At 51.8% G+C, this 18,301-nt stretch overlaps 1 protein-coding gene across 1 annotated transcript in view; it reads right to left on the reverse strand.

The window, feature by feature from the left end:
• The window catches only part of STX1A (syntaxin 1A (brain)), a 72,800-nt gene that overhangs the window by 12,600 nt on the left and 41,899 nt on the right, over positions 1-18,301 (reverse strand). The window contains exons 3-4 of the mRNA XM_010570077.1: positions 14,588-14,662; positions 10,873-10,946 (exon numbers count right to left, since the gene is read on the reverse strand). Coding sequence (XP_010568379.1) covers positions 10,873-10,946; positions 14,588-14,662 — 149 coding nt within the window. The remainder of the gene's footprint in view (positions 1-10,872; positions 10,947-14,587; positions 14,663-18,301) is intronic.

The following is an 18,301-nucleotide window of genomic DNA, read 5'->3' on the forward strand; positions in this document are numbered from 1 at the left end:
GGGACCCCAGAGCTGGTTGCAGTGCTCTGGGGGGGTCTGAGGAGAGTGGAGCAGAGGGGGAGCATCCCCTCCCTTGACCTGCTGGCCACGCTGCTGGTGATGCAGCCCAGGAGACACTTGGCTTTCTGGGCTGCAAGCCCACGTTGCTGGTTCATGTCTGATTTTCCACCCACCAGTCCTTCTCCACAGGGCTGAAAGCCTCCCTTTCCAGAGAAGACAAATCTGGTGCATGAGTTTCAAGCAAAGCCAAATCCAATACTGTGTCAGGCAAGAAACACTGGTGCGCTTCTTCAACCATGCAGCAGAAGCAACAGCACATGACTGATGGGCCACATCTAACACACCCTTCCTGGGCACTCAGCATCACTCTTGTATGCAACAGGCACCCACAAGCTGGGACTAGCCGATGGTCCTGGTGCAGGGGGAAGAAGGTTGTCTTATCTCAACCTCACTCCATGGACTGCTCATGCAGCCCAATCCGGGGAGCACAGAGCAACAGGAATAGGGAGAAATGGTGGAAGGCGAAAGGAGAGGAGGCAATGGAAAAGGGATAGGAAAAGAGGACATTCAGAAAGGATCAGAAAGAAGATACAGAGAGACTGACATGATGAAGAAGCTGCCTATGAGCGATCGCTCTGGGACTTTCAGGGCCACCTGCATGGCCTGAGCTCACACTTAAGAGAGTTACAGACCACAGAGAACTGAACCGAAGGGCTGTACCCAGCCCGGCTGAGCTGGAGCAGCTCTCAAAGCCTCTATGCAGTGGGGGACCGGTGTAATGCAGCATCTCTGCAGGGTCAGACATACCTGGTGCACACTGGAGCACCCTAGCCAACACACCCCTACCTCCAGGAGACCACACTGGAGACATCTTGAAGATACACTTGTGTTTGCTTTGCAGCTATTCTGAGCAAGCAGCAGCTCGGTATTTATGACAGAGCCTCAGAATCAGCCGATCTTATTCCTCCTCTGCTGGCAAACCTCACACAAAAGCCCCCCAGCAGCTTAAGCTTCAGCAGGCAGCCTCGTTCAAGAGCTGCACGGCCCAAAGCAAGGTCAAAACAGCTCCTGAGCATCATGGCTTGAAATTCGGCAAAAAGACACGACATGCCACCCAAGCAACTCTCCTGCCTTTTCAAAATTGTTTTCCTAAAATCCAGTTTATTCTTATTCAGCTGAAAAGTATCAACATATGTTGATCTGCAGCCAAATATAGCCTGGGTGTTGAATGACACCCCTTTTTGCTGATCAGTATAACACACCATACCTTTTTTACTTAAAAACTTATTTAACTTACTGTTTATTTTGTCAGATTGTTATTTTATGTTCCCACAGGCATCCCACATGTCTACAAAGTGCATTTGATTCTTGAAGGAACATGGAGTTTCATGCAATATGGGCTGGAAAAAGCATTTTAAATGGCTTTCAGTCATTAAATAAAACTACCTGAATATTCAGAGTAAATAAAAAGCATATCAAAATGTACCTTGCATTTGAAAGAAACTCATTAAACAGAAAATATTGACTAAAGTTAGGAAATTGGGTTGTTTTACCAGGGGGCCTGCAACTCTTCACTCCCCAAATGTGGGGAAAGCAGCCCAATTCGCTGAACCACCAAGCTGGATTTCCAAAGAGCTCATACAGCTCTGGGTACCCACTGGGGGCTTTGAAACCCCCACAAGCATCCACTGAAACCTGGGACCTTGGCCTTCAAAGTTTTTAATTAAGAGAAAGACATTTCTGAAGTGTTCATCCCGTGGGGGAGCCTGTGGGGAATGCCAGCCTTCCTCCTGAGCCTGTCTGGGTTACAGGGGGAGCAGAGATCCCACTCCTGAGTTCCCACCAGATGGGTTTGTTTCAGTGTTTGAACTAGTCCAAGCAAGGTGAGTATTTCCACCGCACTGGCTAGATAAACCAAGCCTGAAAGCCACTAGAGCAAAAGCTATTCTGAATAACAAGGACCGAAAGTACTGGCATTTGGAAGAATGTAAATAGCAGCTTTTGCTCTATTATGAGCTCAAAATTTGATACGTATAGAAACACGGAAAATACTGTCGAGACATCTGGGATCCTGCATCACTGGCAATGTTTCTGAGCTGGGGATGCCCTTGGGAGCTGCGACTCCAAAGCCCCTGTATCTTTCTGCTGCTGGTGAGCTGACTGAGGCAGGGTGCTTTATTCAAACTACTGCTGTGAAATGGGGACAGAGTGGTTTTAATGTAACGAATTTAGAACATGAAAGCAACTTTTCCTCATTGCAGAAGCAGCCCAGGAGCAAGGCTGCCCTGGGACCACTTTGCCGGGGGCTTGTGGAGTTTGGGACAGCCACTGAGGGACGGACTGGTGCTCCCATGGAGGAGACCAGCACCATCAGCTGCCCCAGGACCGTGGCTGCAGGACCAGTCCTGCCTGATGTGCTGGGGCACGTGCTCATATGAGCCTCCCTGCCTTGTTGGCTCCAACACAGCCCAGCCAGCTGGCCTGGGGTAAGACAAAGCCGTTCCTATGAAAGCTCCAGGTCTGATGAGGCTCTTCTGACTGGAGAAGACAACAGCAAAGACAGAATAAAAGCCCATAATCTTAATGCTCAGTTACTCCAAATTTACAACATGTTAACAAGGGCAGAATCGGCTCCTCATTCCTCCTTTTACTCAGTGATTTGTTCACAGCAAAGTCCATACAAACTAGTGAAGCCCTTGTTGCAGAAATACTACACAAGGACCACGCTTAAAGTAAGAGGCATATCTAAATCAGCCCTGCAGTTCAACTCATCCCAAATCCCACACACAAAACTAGGAAGGGAGGTGGGAGCGGGGCCAGGCTCTGGGGGTACACAGACGCATTGCCCAAGCACTTGGGGAGGAGCTGGGAGAGGCAGAGCTCGACTGCAGCGGTGTGAGGGGTGTGCAGGGCAGTAGGATGGGCTGCCCTAAGTACCAAAGAGCCTAAGGAAGGCTAAGGAAGCTGTGGTCCCACTACTCAATGAGGCAGGAGCTCTAGTGACATGGGACACAGCAAAGGCTAAGTTTTCCATTTCTTCTTTTGTCTTGGTGATCACTGGTTATGTTTGTCCTTGGCCTTCTGGTGCCCTCTGAGCAGAGGCCAGTGGTGTGAAACACTACCCACAGAAAGGGATGTAGACTTTGGGCATGCTTAAGTCAACTGGAAATACACAGGTCCATGGAACCAGGTGGGAAGTATCCAAGCATGCTGATGGAGCTGGCCAATGTCACTGCAAAGGGCCAAAGATGGCAGTGATCATGAGTGGTTCCAGAGAACTGGCAAAAAAAGGGAAACACCACACATCTTCTGGGAGGAGGATCTGGGGAATCCGTCACCCTCCCCTCAGTCACTGGGAAGGTCACTGAGTAAATCCTCCCAGAAGGACAAGAAGGTAATTGGAAACAGCCAGCATGGATTTACTGGGGGCAAATCATGCTGTGCCATCCTGATGGCCTTCTGTGAGGAGATAACTAGCTGTGCAGGTAAAAGGAGAGCAGCGAATGGTGCACACCCTGATTTTAAGGCCTTTGACACAGACTCCCACCATATCCTTATAGCCAATTTTGATAGGACACAGGTTGGATAAGGTTAGTGGAAAATTGTCTGGCCTGTCAGGTTGTGATCAGTGATACAAGTCCAAGCAGTGGCCAGTTCCTAATGGTAACCCCTCAGTGAGTGATGCTGGGTCTGAAAATACCATTAAACATCTTCACCAGTAACCCATGATGGTGGAGTGGAGTGCACTTTCAGCAGGTTTGCAGAAGACACCAAACTGGGGAGAGCGATAGAAGACAGGGCTGTTATTCAGAGGGACCTCAACAGTCTGGAGAAAGGGGGGCTCTCATGAAGCTCAAAGGCAAATGCAGTGTCCTCCGCTGGGGACAGGATGCACATCACAGCACAGGCTGGGTGCCAGCTGGCCAGAAAGCATCTAGAGCTCCTGGAGTCCTCATGGATGTCAGGCTGGCCAGGAGTCAGCAGTGAAGGTAAAACTCATCGTGGGCTGGGTAAGCAGGACAGCCAGTGGGCTGGGGACAGGGATTGTTCACTTCCACCTAGCACTTGTGGGACCACAACTAAAAAGTGCCATGTTCTGCTTGGGGCTCCCCAAAACACATGGTGTGGGAGTGAAGCCAGCTGAGGTCACCAAGGTGTTCTGGGCTGGAGCACAGGACAAATGAGGACAGGCTGAGAGAAGCAGGGTTTCGTCAGCTGAAGGTGACAAAGCTGTCAGGGGGATCTTATTGCTGCCTACAAAGACCCAGTGGGAGAATGAAAAGGTGGAGCCAGACTCTTCTTGAAGGTGCACAGGGGCAGGACAAGAGACAATGGACCAAGCTGGGACACAGGGAATTCCAGTTAAATATTAAAGGCGAAAACATCATCATAAGGGCGGTCAAACACTGGACCGTGGCCCAGAGGACCCATGGACTGATGCCTATGGCATCTCCATCCTTCTAGATACCGAGAATGCAGCTGGACAGGCTATGAGCAACCTGATGCAACCAGCACTGCTCTGTGGCAGGAGCTGGGATCTCCTGAGCTCCCATTTCACCAATGTGCTGTGATCCTACGACAAGGAACAAACCTGAGTACCAGATTTCTATTTGGGCCATTGCTTGTCCCTGGATGGCCGGGAGTCCAAGGGGGACGTCTGTGCTACAAACACAGTCAACGCCAGCTGCAATAGCTCCACTGCAATGCAGTGCCCCCACTGAGGATCTGTCCCATGGCACCAAAAATTCAAAATCACACCAGCAGCACACTGGGTACCGGGACAAAAGCAACACAAGCAACGACCAGGGATGTTTTCACACTAATGGTATGTTCCAGTAAGAAAACTGCCTTAACGCAAGGTCACCCCACACTGTTCCCCATGTGACAGTGACAACAGTCGCATCAGTACAGTTCACCCATCAGGCACACACAGCCTGGCAGCGCTGCTTGCCAGCCCTGACAGAGCTGTCAGCTCCTCTTACCCAAAGTGTGCCGTGACAAGGGAAGCCAACAATGCAACCCTTGGGACAACACTGCTCTGTGCCCAGCTCACCTCCCAGCCTTCAGTCCGTCCTGCACACACAAGCATGCATGCTGGGCACGGGGTCCCAGCATGGGGTTGGCATCCCTGGGAAGATGAACAGCTGCAGGAGCCCGGAGTCAGAGACCACACAGGTCAGAAACAAAAGCCCCAAAAGTGGAGCAGTGTGCTACATCGCCCATCTCAGCCTCCCAATGCAGGGGTTCCAAGCTGCAGCCTTGAGTAGCTCCTCTCCCCTGATTTCCTGCAGAGCCTAGAGAAATGTTAAGAAATGCCCAAATTATGAGAAAAAACTCCCACTTCCTTGACTGAGTGGTCCATGGCCGAGAGAGTTGGGGTTGTTCAGCCTGGAGAAGAGACGGCTCTGGGGAGACCTTACTGCAGCTGTTCAATATATAAAGGCAGCTTGTAGGAAAGATGGAGAAAGACTTTTGACCAGGGCCTGCACTGACAGGACAAGGGGCAATGGTTTTAAACTGAATGAGGGTGGGATTAGCTTGGACATAGGGAAGAAATGTTGTACGATGAGGGTGGTGAGACACTGGCAGAGTTGCCCATTGAAGCTGTGGCTGTCCCATCCCTGAAGTGTTCAAAGTCAGGTTGGATAGGGTTTTGAGCAACCTGATCTAGTGGAACATCAGGCAGGGGGATTGGACTAGATGATCTTTGAAGGTCCCTTCTAACCCAAACCATTCCATGACTACGGTGGAGCAGAGCCCTGAGCCTCACTCTCCCATGTGCCAGGATGATGTCTGAACCACAGACCTTCAAACATGGTGCAAATCTAAACCATGCTGAAATTCATGGCCCTGGGCTACACAGCACCAACTTGTGGGCACCTCTAGTTTCCTCGGAGACTGCAGAAGTAACGCCTTTGCCTGGGAAACATGGGCACACCACAGCCAACACCAAGGACAGCCACCTTGGATTGCCACCTCCCTGCTCTCCCCCTCCCTGCCACTGCCACCCAGCACATGCATTTGAGATGGCAAACAGCTCCTGAAGAGCACAGAGCAGACCACAGCAGAGTGGAAAGCCCGGTGGGGGTTTCACAGCACTGCTGTCAGCACACAGCAATGTCTCTGGAGTGGTAAAGGAGAGGGTTTTTTCTGGGAAGAGATCTTCTGACTCTCCCCAACACTGCCCAGCTAGAGTAGAGCTCTGCCTGTGCCAGGATCCCTCTGGGGAGGGACAAGGAGAGCTAGCCTGCAGAGGGACTTGCTGCTGTCCTGCTTTGCTCTTGCACCTTCCTTTGCTTTGGCTTTGCTATGCCCCAGCAATTCTCCTTTCCACTTGCTCTAGAGACAAACCTTTCTCTTGCCCCAGTTTTGCAGAGGGCTGTTTCCCCACTGCCTCAGGCTCAGCCACGACAGCCTCTCACCACTTGTGCAGGGCCGGGAGAACACTGGGCTCCGAGCTGGAAGCTGCCTCTGCAGAGGTGATCAGTTAACGTCACCCATGTATTGATTCAGCACTGACTGCGGCATGGGAGAGCAGACTACTCTAGTGGCTTCCCAGACTGAAAAGGAGATAAACTATAAACACCCAAATTCCTCTGGCCTCACTGCAGAGCACTTAGAGAAAGTAGGATTTTTACTGAGCTGTACTTGTGTGTAGACCTGCTGCGAAAGCAACAGATCCATGCCTGGATCCCCACCCCTGGGTGCTGAAGAGCAATGCCGGCAGCTCCCGTTGCCTTTATCAGTTTAATTGTTTGCTAAAATACAACCATTGCTGCAGAACAAGGCCTTGCTTCTCTGCTCTGAGACATCTTGTTTTCCTCCACATCCTCCAGTACAACCAGTGAGGACAAGGCACTGGAGCTCGCCCTGCAGCAATGCAGACACAGATTCCACTGCTGGAGCAATGACTGCATCTTGCTAGGTGCTCTCTCACCAAAGGACCACCAGAAGGTTGGCCAACACGAAGTAAAAACTACACAGCAACCCTGCATTGTGGGGCAGAAGACAAAGCTTCAGCCCAGAGAAGGCTCATTTTAAGAAGCTACGATAACGAGACATTGCTCATAGCCCTGCACCAACCATGCAGCCATCCTGCAGGTGCCCTGGACCCAACATGCATGCCCTCAACACAGTCTCTGGCAATGCAGATGGTCTGCCTGACCACCACAGTGTGCCTCGCCCCTGGGGAAATGTCTCCAGCCTGGCTGACCTCTCACCGCACAAGCCCATGACTGAGCCGGGACAGGCAAGGCTGCTTAAAACACACACATGAACCAAAGAAGCTCAGCACCAGAGTGCTGCAACTGAGCTAGCAAAGCTTAGCATGAGACTGCACTGAACAGGAAGGCGATTTATTCAATAAAAAAAAATTTAAAATAAAGCTGGTTTCACTCCCTCCTGGATTCACTCATTTTCTTGTGCCCCAAACTCACATGCACCACAAGACACATGGCCAGCAGCGCTTGTGTGTGACACGTCCTACAGGTCTCCCTCATCTCCTGGGCTCTTTGTCACTGCTGGCCACAGAGGTGTTTGGGATGCACCTTTTGTGCTCACCAGGACCTGCCAGCTACACTGATCTTCCACTCCACTGACCTTTCCTGCCTCAGGGTCATTAGGCAACACAGCTGATTTACAATTATGGAATGATTTAAATTGCATGGGACCTTCAGAGGTCCTCTAACTCCTGTCCTGGAGTAAGCTGCCAAATGGTTTTCCATCCTAAGCCTTCTTAGAAGCTGCATTTATCCATGCTGGCATCTCAGTGACTTTTTGGGTTAGGTGCCATCAACCCACGCCAGTCTTGTATCCCTTCTTCTGTCATTCCCTCTGCTGCTTCCATGTGTACACTTCCCATTCAATTTATCTAACTGTTTCTCACCTCTTCCTATAGGAAACACACACTCGTGAGCAGCGGTCCCCAGACTCACCGCTTTTGAAGCACAAAGTGAGAGGGCAAAGAAATGCTTGTGCCATTTCCCAAGCCGTAAACATTTCAACAAGACCTCTGTAGCAAGGACCAAGCAAATGAACACTGCAGAGCACAGAGAACAGTCCAGAGAACCATGAACCACGCGTGGGAAGTTGGAGACGAGGGGACCTGTGGTCTGAGCAGGAACCTGGGGTCACCCCAGCGAGACCCCCACAACAGCCTGATGCACGGTATTTTGCAGGACAGAAGTGACTCTTTCAGCCTATACATGAGCCAGTGGCTTTAGTCCAGGCAGCTGTAGAGGGGACAGTGCTAAAGTCAGATCCCATGGCAGGGTGCAGCAGCACCCAGGAGTCAGCCATGGCTTAGGCACACAACTGTCAGTGGATGGCCTGATCCTGCCATCAGGACCTAATCACCCTTGTACAGCAGGGGCAGGTTCACCCATCCTCAGCTCAGGTCTGCTGGAGTAACACCCTGGTATCCCCAAAGGCAGCAGTACGGGAGGGAGAAGCCAGGTCAAACCCCACACTTGAGAAGGCCTCTATGGACGTGCTTCCCCACTGCACCCATGGCCTGGGGCAACACCACAAAGCCAACACAACACCTCTCTAGAAAAGCCTTGGAGGGAGCTGCTCCATCGAGGGTGATACACAGATGATGGGAAAAGCTCTCATCAAACAGTTCATGCAATCAAGCCTCTGGTTTTCCTTCTGGCAGATGGAGGATCCAAAGCCATAAAACATCATGTTCTTTAACAATCACTTCCTCATGAGAATTAATGCACATTTTCAGCCCATTACTGAGTAGTATGGCCAAGTTATAGCACCTCTAAATGAAACACTTCTTTGCTTTGTACACTTTGTGGAGACGAGTAATCACCTCTGTCTAGTGCCTTTTCATCAAGCTAAACCAATTCAGCTTTTAGAGCTCAGGCCATAGCTGACAATGGACAGACTCAATAAAAAAATGCCATGGTCACACAACACAAGATGCCAACCCAGCACAAATTCACTTTTTTTGGATCCACTTTCCTCTAAGACCTGGAGTTAATAAAGTGTTTGTGGGTACAATGTCAGGTGCCACCTACTCTCCCACTCCAGTCAGCACGAAGTCTTGCACATATGCTGGGGCCAAGGTGCCGTGGCGTGCCTATGCCTGATCTGGATAAATTTGCACTGCTGGCTGATCCAACAGAGGCCACTAGAGCCATGGCCTTGGTCTCTCCTGTCTCCACCCTGACATACTCTGCAATCCTGGGATGTCCAACACATAGCTCTGACTTCAGAAAATGACTAAAAACCCCATGTCCTATTTTCACAAAGTACAGATTCTTTAGGAACTGAAGCCCTAGTTTCAAAAGCAGCTGGAGACCATGGGTAACCTTGTCTTATGAGACCTCAGGTCATCAGCAGTCAAATGCTTCTGAGTTAACCTGAGATCTGTGAAGATTTTGCAGGCTGTATGAGGGGTGTATGAAGCTCAGTTACCTCCCCTGTCCCCAGCTCCCCCTCAGCATCCCTTTCCTCGGCACTCCCCTGGTGCTTTGCACTGCCTTCCCAGGTCATGCCTGCCTGCTGCCTCCCCAAGGAAATTTTCTTTTGGCACTTTCTGCCAAGTCACTGGCCTTGCCACAACCCCATTGACAGTTGGTGTTCTCAAAGTCTTCCCACTAGCACCCACCGTGGACATCAGAGAGATGTCTGTGACCTGTCCTCGCTTTCCAGCTGCCTCAGGCCAGGACCCAAGCAGTGCCCAGCAGGGACATCTGCAGCAGAGCTTCCCACTGCAATCAGCTGCTCCTGAGAGAGAAAAGCCTCACTACAAGACACTCCAAAACTTCCTTCATCAAATATTTCTAAGCTATTTCTTGACTTTGGGGGGGTGGGAGGGGAGTTAGAATTGTAGGATAATTCAGGCTGGAAGGGACTTCAGGAGGTCATGCAGCCCAACCTCCAGCTGGAAGCAGGGTCGGTGACTTCTAGTTTCTAGTGAGTGCTGTTGGACCCACAGACAAGCCCCACGTCCCTCAATCTCCATCTCTGGTAGAGCCAACATGCTCTGCCCCACCTTGGCTGCAGACAGAAGTGTGAACAGCATGACTATTCATCACAACTGAGCATAACGCAGCCTGAGGACCACCTGGGCCAAGGAGAGGGAGGTGCACCCCATCTCTACCTCTACCCCTGGATAACTCTGCTAAGAAGCCCATCAAAAGAAGATGCTAGTTATTGGTTGTTTCATGGGAACAAGAGGAAGAGTTGTGACAGCCCTTCAAGGGTCTAACATTTCCTGGACTGCAAAGCCGGATCGATGCCCGGTGGAGGGGCAACCACAGCCCCAACAGGGAAGAACATTTCCAGCAGGCTGCAGGCCTGCACAGTACTCGCTGAAAGACCACCCGTCTTCTTAGATTAAGTGAAATTTTAGGTGAGTTACCCAGCTGCATCAGTAAGCCTTGGTCTCGTTTACGAGCAGCTCAAGCATCCTTCCAGGTATTGCAGAAACACACAGAGACTTCAGGTTTCTGAACACATTGCAGGCAAATGTTCTCCCCCCAAAGCTGGCACTTCAGAGGGTATTTTTGCTCCAGTCAAAATCACCTTTAGTGAGATGCTTAACATGGATGTGCACAAACCCACCCGCCTGTTTGTCCATGCAGACGCCCAAACTTGCACACAAGGATGAAGCTGATGCACACTGCCCTCCCCTCCACAGCTCCCTCTGCACCTACTTATGTCACAGGTCTTTCAGGCTGGCTTTTTCACTGATCTATTCGGAAATGTGCTGCATTACTTTGCCCAGTATTTGCACACCAGAGCTTAACTGCTCTAAAGCCAAGCAAGCCCTCCTCTCCCATCACCTCCCGGGACCCCACAACTGCCTCCAGCTGCTTCTCATCCTCCCCTCCCCAGTGCCACAGGGCAGAGACTCACCTGAGTTTTCCTTATCCGCAGGTCAGCAGATGACCTGTTCAGTCCTTCCTCTTGTTCAATACTCTGCTCAATACCTGGTTGGGGAAGAAGGACACAGATTATTTCATGCTGTTTAGAGAAGGAAAAGGGATTGTTTGGCAAAGGGACTGTAAAAGACTGAAGCCTGTGAATCGAGGAGCGTCTGTCACTGAGCAGTCCTGAGCTCCTGACTCTAGCCTGCAATTTAGCCTGGACTGGCAGCAAAGCCCTGTTTCATTACTGCAAAGCACTCAGTGCCTGGCCACTGGCCAAGACTTGGTGCTGTTGAGGGCAGTACCCATCACCCCCAGGCTGGTGAATGAGGATTTCAATACAAAATTGATGTAATGCTCAGGTCTGATCTCCACACTTTCCAGTATTCAAACAAAATGGAGTGCTGTTCTCCCCTGCTAGGCAGGAGGAGGAAACCCAGAGCTAAAATGTCTCTGCAAAATACCAAAGCTCAAGACTTCTCCAGGGACCCTAAAAATAGCAGGTCTGCCAGCTGCCCAGCCCTGCACAGGGAAGACCCACCAGACTGGCAAGAGCACGCTTCATCTTGCTGAACAGTCCTCTGCAGCAAAGCAGAGATTTGCCCCTTTAATTATGCCTAGTAGTGCAACTAAGTGGGATGAATTCCTCACTTGCCCAAAGACCATAAATCACAGCAGGGAGGAGCACTGCCCTGCTCAGCGTCCCACCGTGCTCTGGACAGGGAGAGGGCATGGGGTTGCAGTGCAGGAGGTCTGGCACAGAGCAAGGCAGTGCAAATCTGTTCCTCAAGACCAGGTCGGGACATGCTAATTCAAAAACTTAAATTCAGGGACTTAAAAAGCCTGGAAGAAAGCTCCCAACAGCAGGCTGGCCCAGTGTGCAGAGGTACATGTCTCCATGTAGACCACCAGGTGTGAGCTGGTGGCATCCCTTGAGTTTGGCTGAAGACCCCATTCCCAATGCAGATGTTCCACAGCTCTCTGAGCCTGGCTGTCCCCAGCACCTTCCATGTTGCAGTAGGTCTCACGAGCCCAGCATGGGACGGGTTCCTCCTGCACCAGGGGCTTTCCATTCCCTGGAGCTGCCCAGTGGCTTCCCATCACCATCCAGTACAGCAGAGCAGAGCGCAGGACACCACCACCATGGTGGGCATCTGTGTTTCTGCCGCATGCTGGTTAGCACTGATGGCCCCGCAGTACCAACTTGCAGAGAGCAGCAGCACTGTAAGGAAGACTGTGGGCCTGGGGAACCCTTTGCAGTGCTGGCAGAGGGTGTCCAACAGCACAGCATGCTCCAGGGAAGTGCTGGAGAACATTGGCACAAATTCTGCACTCCATCCTATTCTCTCCTGGAATGAGCGTCTGTATCTAGAGCTTATCTGAAAGGTCCCGTCCCACACAGCCAGACGGCCATGGCACTTCTCCTGTGCACCCCCCCCCCCCCTTGCGAGCACACTGGCTGCTGCCTGCCCAGCATATTTCATCAGCAATTGGTCTTCCTCCACACTTGTCATAAATTGTTCCCTGTTCCCAAGGAACAGTATTGGCAAACATTGTACATTTATGATAATTAATGAAATCACATTTTCCCAAGAAGCTGGTAATTAGAATTAGCCACTGCATGAGCAATGCCTGTCCTAAAGAAGTCAATTTGTTGTCAGCAGATGGTGTTTTTGATCAGTCTTAACTGTTTTCTTTCATTGATCATGCTGGCCATGAGGCGATTTGGGACAAAGCACAAGGACTAATCATCTGTTGCTCCAGGTAAATATGATACCAGTGAGTCTTTTCTGGAAGAAGGAAACAGGAATCAGAGCCCGCCCTGCAATCCTTCAGGCTCTCAAAGCCCCTTCAAAAACACAGAACAAAACACATATGGAAAAAGATTTTTGTTTTGCACAGGCTAAAAACCCTGTCCCCACCTGGACACCAGAGATCCCAGTATGGGCGGGGAGGGCTCTGGTCCATGGGAAGGGATCCCCTGGTCAATGAAATGGGTAAGCTGGCCCCTAGCTCTCCCTCTGGGGTTTAGCTGGGATCATACGTCAAGAGGACAGAGGGCAGCAAGGGGACAATGGAGGTACAAGTCTCCTTCTGGCATACACATGGGACATGGTCACGCCAGCGGTGACGAAAAACAGCTCCAGCTGTATCTAAGTCCACCACGACTACACAGCTCCCACAAAACCCTGGGATTAGGGAGAATGTTGCTGCCATGGGGGAAGCACCAGCTCCTCTCCCACCTTTCAGACACGGCCAGGTCTCTGCAACAATCTCAACCAAGTCCCATGCTGATGTCGAAGACCACTGCAGGCAAATCTGAGCCACGCCAGGGTGACCTGTCTCCTGCCTCAAGATGCTGCCATGCTCACTGACACCCTGAATCCCCTGGGGTCCAATCTTGGGCTTTTGGACTCATCCAAGTGCTCCAGCACAACCCCAGCCATCAGTGGGCTGACAGTCATGTTGTTGTCACTCCCTGCTTGTCAAAGAGATTGACTGACTCTTCCAATGGTGGAAACTAATGGTCACGTTGGCCGCACTCTGTCCCTGCACTGCCCAAGGTGGAGGCATGCCAAGACAACAGGGAGTGCTGACGAGACAGGATAACCTTCCCCAAGCCCAACAGCCTCTTTCTTCCCCACCACCTGCCCCATAGAGCCCATGCCTGGAGACAGCAGTGCCTCCTGCACTACACTAGCACTGTAGCCTGGACAGGCAGGAGGCATTGCTGCCTGGGGCAGCACCACCAGCAATCCAGCCTGCACTGGGGATGGAAAGGTAAGACCAGCCCAGCGAGAGCTGGATGGGGGCAGCAAGAAGCACAAGCCCCAGGGCAGCATGCCCCATGCCAACACACTGCCAGAAAGCCAGCAGCACCACCCAGCCCAGTCAGAGCCACACAGGGAAGAGGGACCATGGCTCTCCAGATGGGACCCCTTGGTGCTGCACCTGCCTAGGCTGCCTGTGCCAACCTGGCTCACTTGGGAAGAGCCAGCTCTTCTTGGAGGCTTTCAAGTCCCACAGCAGCACCTCTTCAACCACTCAGCCCTGGCAACCCAACCTTTAGCCATGCCGTGGGTTTGCTCAGAGCCGGGCCTTGATGGGAGCCCCCAACACCTGCCAATGCTGGCAGCATGGGATTTGCTCACAGCCCACCAGGTGCTTGTGGGCCCATTCCCTCACCTCTGTTCTGGGAACAGGGCACAAGTGGGCAAATTCACAGAGGGCAAATAAAAGCAGCTAGAGGGTGCTAGGGGGAGGGAAGGTGACGCCCATCCCCGGGTGATCTGCAAAGCAACAGCAGATGCCACTTCTAGCTGTTCCTTCCCCCAGCTCAGCGACCCCTCCCAGTACCAGCTCAGGTTGCCAGTGAACACAAAGACGGGGTTGGGCTATGCTTCTGTAACCTGCCTTTTCCTACCTAGAGCAAACCACCCCAAAACTGTCTCGATCCGAGTCAAACACCAGCTGCTGCCAGCACAGGGTTGAGATGACAGCCAGGGCCCCACAGCATTTCTGGTCATGGGGGACTAGTGGGAAGTGCTGAGCACTGGGGGAATGGCGCAGGACCCAGGCCAGCAATGCTGCCTGCCTGCTGCATTCCCAGCCCAGCATGGGAGCTGTGGTACTCACTGCCTGGGGCTGCAGGGCAGGAGCACAGCAGGCAGAGCCCCACAGCAGCATCGCTAGCAAATACTCACTCTTTAGCTTGGAGCGCACTTTGTTTGCCGTCTTCTTTATGTCAGACATCAGCTCTTCCAGCTCTTCCTTCGTTTCTGGGCAGAAAGAAAAGAGCAAACAAACACAGACCTTAGAGACATGGCTAAAATCTGCTGCCCGTCCCCATAGCACGTGGAGACCAGAGCTGCGAGCACTCCCACCTCCAGACAGGGAGCACTTCCACCCACGTACCGCATTGGATTCTCCTCACAGTCCTGAGCTGGGGAATAACCCTTCTGCTAGTCAGGCAAGCAGGGAGCTGGGGAGCCGTTCTGCAGGACCCCCTACCCTAACCTGCCCCATATGCAGCACTGCAGAAAGTGCAAGGGAAGGGATACACAATGCACAGTGCTGGTTCCTGTAGTGGAGAGAAAACCACTGCTGGACACCAAAACCCTTCTGCTCACCACGGGCTGATCTCTCAAGCCCCTGCCACGACAGCCAGCCCTCCCCAGGGCATTAACAAAAGGTCACGTCTTCCACCAGCATCCCCTGACTAACAGCCAGTGTGTGTGTGTGTTCACACCCCAGCCTGAATTTGCTGCTTTTGGCAGAAAAGTAGGGGCTGAAGTGGCCAGAAACCCCCTCAGTGCCACAGCCCACATCTCAGGAATGACTCTGAGCAGCCCAGCAGTGGCGGGAGGGTGTAAAGCAATTCTTGTATTTCAATGGGCAGGGGCAGAGGAGGTGCAAATAAAAACAAGAATAAGTAAGTCCTTTCCTCCCTGGCCCCACAGGCATCCCACGCATGCCTGTGTGACCTGCATGTGGCTCCCACCAGGAGAAGAGCCCTGCCGAGCACAGGGCCTGTCGGTGAGTCTCAGCATCTCCCAGAGTCGCCTCTCCAAGACTGTGAGGGCTTTCACAAGAGTTTCCCAGGCTGTAAGGACTATTGACTCAGCTAGAGAGAGGAGGAAACTACAGCATATGCGACACTCGAGAGATGTAAATCAGCTGGGGAAGTTCCGAGCCCTGCCTGAATGATGGGATCTGGCATGGGGCTATCTGCCCTCACCTCCCATGTGCAGACACCAGGAATCAGCTGAGATCACCACCACTGACAGCACAACCATTGTAACATCTCTGGGCACTCGTGTCTTGTAAGACTCTTCTCTGTATTACAGCAGTATCTCCAAGACCCAAGCTGTGCTCTGCCAGCCCGGATCGGAATGAAGCTCCTTTATCAGCCCTGCAGAGGGCCGATATTGGTGAGGGATATTGGTGGGTGACAACTGGGACATCAGCCGGCAATGTGGGCTTGCAGCCCAGAAAGCCAAGCAGCTCCTGGGCTGCATCACCAGCAGTGTGGCCAGCATGTCAAGGGAGGGGATGCTCCCCCTCTCCTCCGCTCTCCTCAGACCCCCCCAGAGCACTGCAACCAGCTCTGGGGTCCCCAGCACAAGATACACTTGGACCTGCTAGAGCGGGTCCAGAGGAGGTCACCAAAATGGTCTGAGGGCTGGGACACCTCTGCTATGCAGAAAGGCTGAGAGAGTTGGGGCTGTGCAGCCTGGAGAAGAGACGGCTCTGGAGAGACCTTACTGCAGCTGTTCAATATATAAAGGCAGCTTGTAGGAAAGAGGGAGAGAGACTTTTGAACAGGGCCTGCACTGACGGGACAAGGGGTAATGGTTTTAAACTGAATGAGGGTGGGATTAGCTTGGACATAGGGAAGAAATGTTGTACGATGAGGGTGGTGAGACACTGGCAGAGGTTGCCCATTGAAGCTGTGGCTGCCCCATCCCTGGAAGTGTTTGAGGTCAGGTTGGATGGGGCTTTGAGCAACCCAATCTAGTTGGGAGATGTCCCTGCCCATGGCAGGGGGGTTGGACTAGATGATCTCTGAAGGTCCCGTCCAACCCAAACCACTCTGTGAGTCTGTGATCTCAGCCAGGTTCCTATCCCAGAAACCAGAGTGTCCTTGAAGGACCTGAGATGTGCAGGTGTGCCCCTTGCCACCCTGTGCTTCAGAAACTGCCAGACCCCCTGAGCACAGCAGCAGGGCTGGAATGAGGGGCCCAGCACGTGTGCCCAGCACGCGGGTCCCATCTGTGCTCTGCCTGTGCAGCCCTTCATGCTGTGCACCTGCAAAAAGGCTAGGTGGTACGAAACTCCTTGTGTTCACCCATGGGCTTGTGGCAGCCCAGCTGGCTTGCCAAGGACATAACCGTGCCCCAGCTGTGGGACTGGCCAAGCCCAAAACTCAGCAGTAACACCACCACGTTGCAGTATCTCAAAATCCAGATACTAAAGAAAGTACAAACCACCTCCCATTCAAATACGATTTCTCAGAAATGCTGCCACCCTAATGCTCCCTCTTGATTTTGATGAGATCAAGACTTACTTAATTAAATAAAACTTTGTTTAATAGACTCTACGCACATTAACTGAGTCATTTCAATGGCTGTGGTAGCTCTGATGCTGTATGCTCTCAGCTGCCAGTCACAGGCATAATTAGAAAATCATGATGATGGGAATGGGAATGTGCTCCGGGAAGGTCATATTCTGTCGACGGTTGTACACATTTCTGACTCAGAGCTAAGATCTTCAGTACTATTGGGAAAAGGAGAAAATGAACACGTCTGCGAATACATCCACCCCAGGCAAGCCAAGACAGCAGCCTCACCAGGGGGAAGCGGTACAATTATGTATTTGCTAGAGAAGAAGCACAAATGCAGAGAAAGGAAGAGGACATTTTCAGTTGCAGTTCTCATTTAAGTGACTAATTATTTTTTTTTCCCATTCTTGAAAGACCTTGTATTTAATAAAGAAACAAACCAGCCTGGGCTGAGTAACTCCCTGCACCTGGACGGGCTGGGGCAAGCTGACAGGGAAGCAGACAAAAACCCAGGAGTGTGGGAGACAACAGGCTGCCACGAAGATGGGGACAGTCCGAGAGCTGGGCTTGTTCACCTGGGAAGGGAAAAACGAAGGGGGTTCCTACTGCTGCCTACAACTCCCCAGCAGGAGGGTGGAGAGAAGCTGGAGCCAGACCTCCTGCTGGTCCTTGGAGGTGACCTTCAGCTGCTTGCTGAAGCTTGGATGTGCACAGGGACAGGACAAGCAGTGATGGACCAAGCTGGGACACACAAAATTCAAATTAGGTATTAGGAAAAAAAATTGTCATCATGAAGGTAGCCAAACACTGGAGCCAGAGAGGTTGTGGGAATTCCATCCTTAAGGATATTCAGCATGTGGCTGGATGAAGGCCTGAGCAACCTGATCTAATGGAGCTGCTTGAGGGTACTGGAGCAGGGACCTCCAAGGTCCTTTCCCACCCATATCCACCTTTGATCTTATAAAACAATTTCACATAACTCACTGCTATGTACTTTCTCTTCTGCCTGTCAATTCAGGCTGAGGGATATACTGCAGTGACGCTATCACTGGGGACACACATGGCGAGCGGTGAGCGTGGGTGAGCATTGCCCCGAGCTGGCCACTCAGGAAGGGGACAGGACCACACGGACAGATGGAGGGACACAAGACATCAGCAACTACGGTGCCTTCCCTTAAAATATTTCCAACTGAGCAGCAGGGAGAAAACACTCCTTCTGGCTGGCTTTGAGTCACAGGACGTGTGAGGATTACTTGGCGACCTGGCAGGCACAGGCTTCCCAGACAATTATTTTCACATCCATGGCATCTGTTTAAGTAACTCACTCAAATCTATTTAACCGTTCATGGCTGGTGTT

This window comes from Haliaeetus leucocephalus, unplaced genomic scaffold (genome assembly GCF_000737465.1).
Source record: "Haliaeetus leucocephalus isolate CR32 unplaced genomic scaffold, Haliaeetus_leucocephalus-4.0 Scaffold285, whole genome shotgun sequence".
Lineage (NCBI taxonomy): Eukaryota > Metazoa > Chordata > Aves > Accipitriformes > Accipitridae > Haliaeetus > Haliaeetus leucocephalus.